This window comes from Spinacia oleracea, chromosome 5, assembly GCF_020520425.1.
Source record: "Spinacia oleracea cultivar Varoflay chromosome 5, BTI_SOV_V1, whole genome shotgun sequence".
NCBI lineage: Eukaryota > Viridiplantae > Streptophyta > Magnoliopsida > Caryophyllales > Amaranthaceae > Spinacia > Spinacia oleracea.
The window spans coordinates 81,512,075-81,515,356 of NC_079491.1; the positions used below are offsets into that span (position 1 = coordinate 81,512,075).

The 3,282-nt window shown below is 46.1% G+C and overlaps 1 protein-coding gene across 1 annotated transcript; it reads left to right on the forward strand.

Moving 5' to 3' along the window:
• Window positions 1–310: 310 nt before the first annotated feature.
• Window positions 311–2,202, forward strand: LOC110791388 (uncharacterized). The gene is made up of 2 exons (XM_056829799.1): window positions 311–749; window positions 860–2,202. The coding sequence occupies exons 1-2, from the start codon at window positions 311–313 to the stop codon at window positions 2,200–2,202; spliced, it is 1,782 nt and encodes a 593-aa protein (XP_056685777.1).
• The last annotated feature ends 1,080 nt before the right edge of the window (window positions 2,203–3,282 follow it).

The following is a 3,282-nucleotide window of genomic DNA, read 5'->3' on the forward strand; positions in this document are numbered from 1 at the left end:
CCTCTATTTTAAGTTGGAAAATGATTTTATAAAAGCAAGGAATTATTAGGGTGTTACAAGACGACCCCACAAAGGCCTCTTAGCCTAGGCGTCAATCGGATAAGAAGAATGCCGCTCAGGTCTAATGTCTGGAGCGCAGGAGAAAGTTCCGGTCCACAACTTAGCCGGGGAGCCAGTCCTTTGGAAGAACGTCCATAAACGGACCACGGCCATCGAGCCCTTCCACCTCGGCGGGAACAGGCATGCCGTCAACTCTGACGAGTGAATCCATCGGCCACCCTTCGCCCACCATCAAGACGACAAGAGCACTATGAAGCCGAGTATGAATTATCTGACACTGGATCCTCCATTCTACCCCTCCACTCGAGGAAAAACTCAGATGACACCCAACAGAGTAAGCACGCGTCCTCGTATGGTCTCAAGCCGCCGTGAACCCACCTATCATATCCAACATGGATTGAATAGTTTGACGTTGAGGCATATGAGTACTCCCTTCTGCGAGGCCATAATGAACGCCCCAGAAGAACCTAAAGTCGAAACTCCTATTATTGAAGCTTATGACGGTACTACAGACCCAGACATGCACCTAGTTGCGTATCGCCACCACATGTATGTTCCAGGAACCAATGAAGCCACATGGTGCAAGTACTTTCCAGCTACCCTCAAAGGAGTAGCGTCCAAATGGTTTGCACGACTCCTCCAGGATCAATTGCCTCCTTCAACAAGCTACAGGCCCTGTTTTCCACCAGGTTTATGGCGTACAAGGAAGAAAGGAAAACAAGTATGCACCTGGGCCGCATTCAACAAGGAAAAGATGATTCTTTGCGAAGCTATGTTAAACGTTTCAATCTGGAAGCAGGACAAATCCCAGATCTGCACGATGGCATCTCCTTCGACAATTTTTTCAGAGGCCTAAAGAAGGGATCATTCAAGTTTGATTTAGTTAAGAAGAGTGTGCGAACGATGACAGAAGTTCTGGATGAAGCCGAGGCCTTCATTCATGCCATAGAAATATGCAGTGTGTCCAAAGATGGGAAGGCCGGAGAGGCGACGGACTCATCCGGAAAGAAGGAGAAGAGTGATAGGAAGGTCTCACGAGTTAATGGCACTTGGGCTCTCTCGAAAGAGCATGATACCAATTCTCCCGGGCAAAAGAGAGGGCGGCCGCAGGAGAGAGAATATTTTGAATACAGTACAGACCTTGTCACCATCCTAGTGGACGTGGGGACCAGGTTCGACATTGAATGGCCCTTTCCAATGAAGTCTCCTGCTGAGAATCGAGATCCTATGATGTATTGCCAGTTCCACGAAGATATAGGTCATGATACCAAAGATTGTAGAAGTCTGAAGAGGTCTTTGGATGGCCTAGATTCCAAGGGGCACCTGAAGAACTACCTCCAAAGAAGCACTCACGGCACGGGAAAAATCCAGTATAAGAAGAACAAGTCACCTGTCTCAGCTGCAGATGGAAATCACAACGAAGGGGGATTCGTAGCCGTCATATCAGGAGGACCAGCTGCTGGAGGACCCACCATGAGGGGACAGAAAGATTATGCCCGCCGGCTAGGTCAAGTGATGTTGTCAGGGAAGTCACCAACGGATCCATTCCCTCGGATAGAAATATGCGAATCAGATGGAGGACGCGTCGCCACCCCACATGACGATCCTCTCGTTGTCGAAATCAAGATCTCTAACATGAGGGTTAAGCGCATATTGATAGATACAGGAAGTTCATCTGATATAATGAGCATGGATTGTCTAAGTCGTCTAGCACATGACCCTAAGACAATTGAAAGCATCCACTACCCTATCATTGGTTTCGGAGGAAGCATCATACACCCTGGGGGCGTCATCATCTTGCCGGTTCGGATAGGAGGACGTAATGATGGAAGAAAAATGGGTGTGGACTTCCTAATCGTCAAGGACTTGACTGCATACAATGTCATCTTGGGACGTCCCACTCTGAACAAGATCAAAGCAGTGGTCGTCACTCATCTCATGCTCCTAAAGTATGTATGTGACGACGGAGCAATAGGAAATATACATGGAGATCAACAGCAAGCACGCGACTGCTACCTCACCACTCTTAACCCGTCAGCATGGAGGAAGGATCCGACCGGGACCAAAGGCAAGAGAAAGTATGAAGAAGAGCCAACAACAGCTAACGAGATTATTCTAGTTAAACTAGAAAAAAGTGGCTAAGACATTGAATTTCAATAGACTAGTCACGGTATTTTATGTAAGAGCCTACCAAACGACCTAAAGATCATGGAAGTGATAGGTTATGATTCATATGACAAAACATAAATCATGCGGAAAAACCATAAAACCAGGAAAGCATATTATTTAAACATAATCATTTAGCATAGTTTAGATGCATACACTTTGTTGTGTGCCCTCCCTAGCTGCGCCCGAACCGAACAAGAACAAGTCTTTAGGACTCAAAATGTCGTCCCTCCGTAGATAGTCCACAATACGTCCGGATCCGCCTTAAGCTTGACCAACTAGAATCTCCCTTAAGGTAGCTTAGGAATTTCGGCTAATAGGTGCAAGTGTATGGCTGATTTTTCTTCAAAATCTTACCTTTAGAATACTTGAATTGTATCTATAAATTATGACCCTAGGCTCCTATTTATAGAGGTATGGAAAAGGAATTATTATCCTACTAGGATTTGGATTTATTAATTAGAATCCAACTTGAACTCTAAATAATAAATATACTCTTATTAGGATTAGGATTTAATCAATACACGAATTCCGATAGGATTAGGATTCGTTACGAACATGAGCATCGTAAGGCCACGAGCATCGCACCACCCGCACAGGCCTTCCGGCCCACACGAGCAGGCGTTGCTCGCAGCCAACCAGCACGCCCAGCGTGCGCGCGCCAAGGCCTTGCTGGGCCTGGCGAGGCGTGGGAGCTCCATGTTGGGTGCTCGGCTTGCTGGGCGCGGGCCTGGCTTCGTGATGGGCCTTCGTCTAGCAAGCCTCGTCCGATGCTAATTCGTACAATGCGCTTCCGATTAAATTCCCGGTTCAGGAATTCATTTCCGATACGAACAATATTTAATATTTCCGATTCCGGAATTAATTTCCGTTTCGAACAAATATTTAATATTTCCGTTTCCGGAATTATTTTCCGATTCCGATAATATTTCCGATTCTGACAATATTTCCGTTTCCGGCAATATTTCCGATTCCGGCAATATTTCCATTTCCGATAATATTTTCCGATACGTACCATGTTTCCGTTTCCGGCAACATCTACGACTTGGATAATAT

Excerpts from the sequence above, each read along its gene's own strand:
- LOC110791388 (XM_056829799.1), top strand. The coding sequence starts at position 311 with ATGAAGCCGAGTATGAATTATCTGACACTGGATCCTCCATTCTACCCC. Across the intron at positions 750-859 it reads CAGGCCCTGTTTTCCACCAG|GACAAATCCCAGATCTGCAC; the intron begins GTTTATGGCGTA and ends ATCTGGAAGCAG.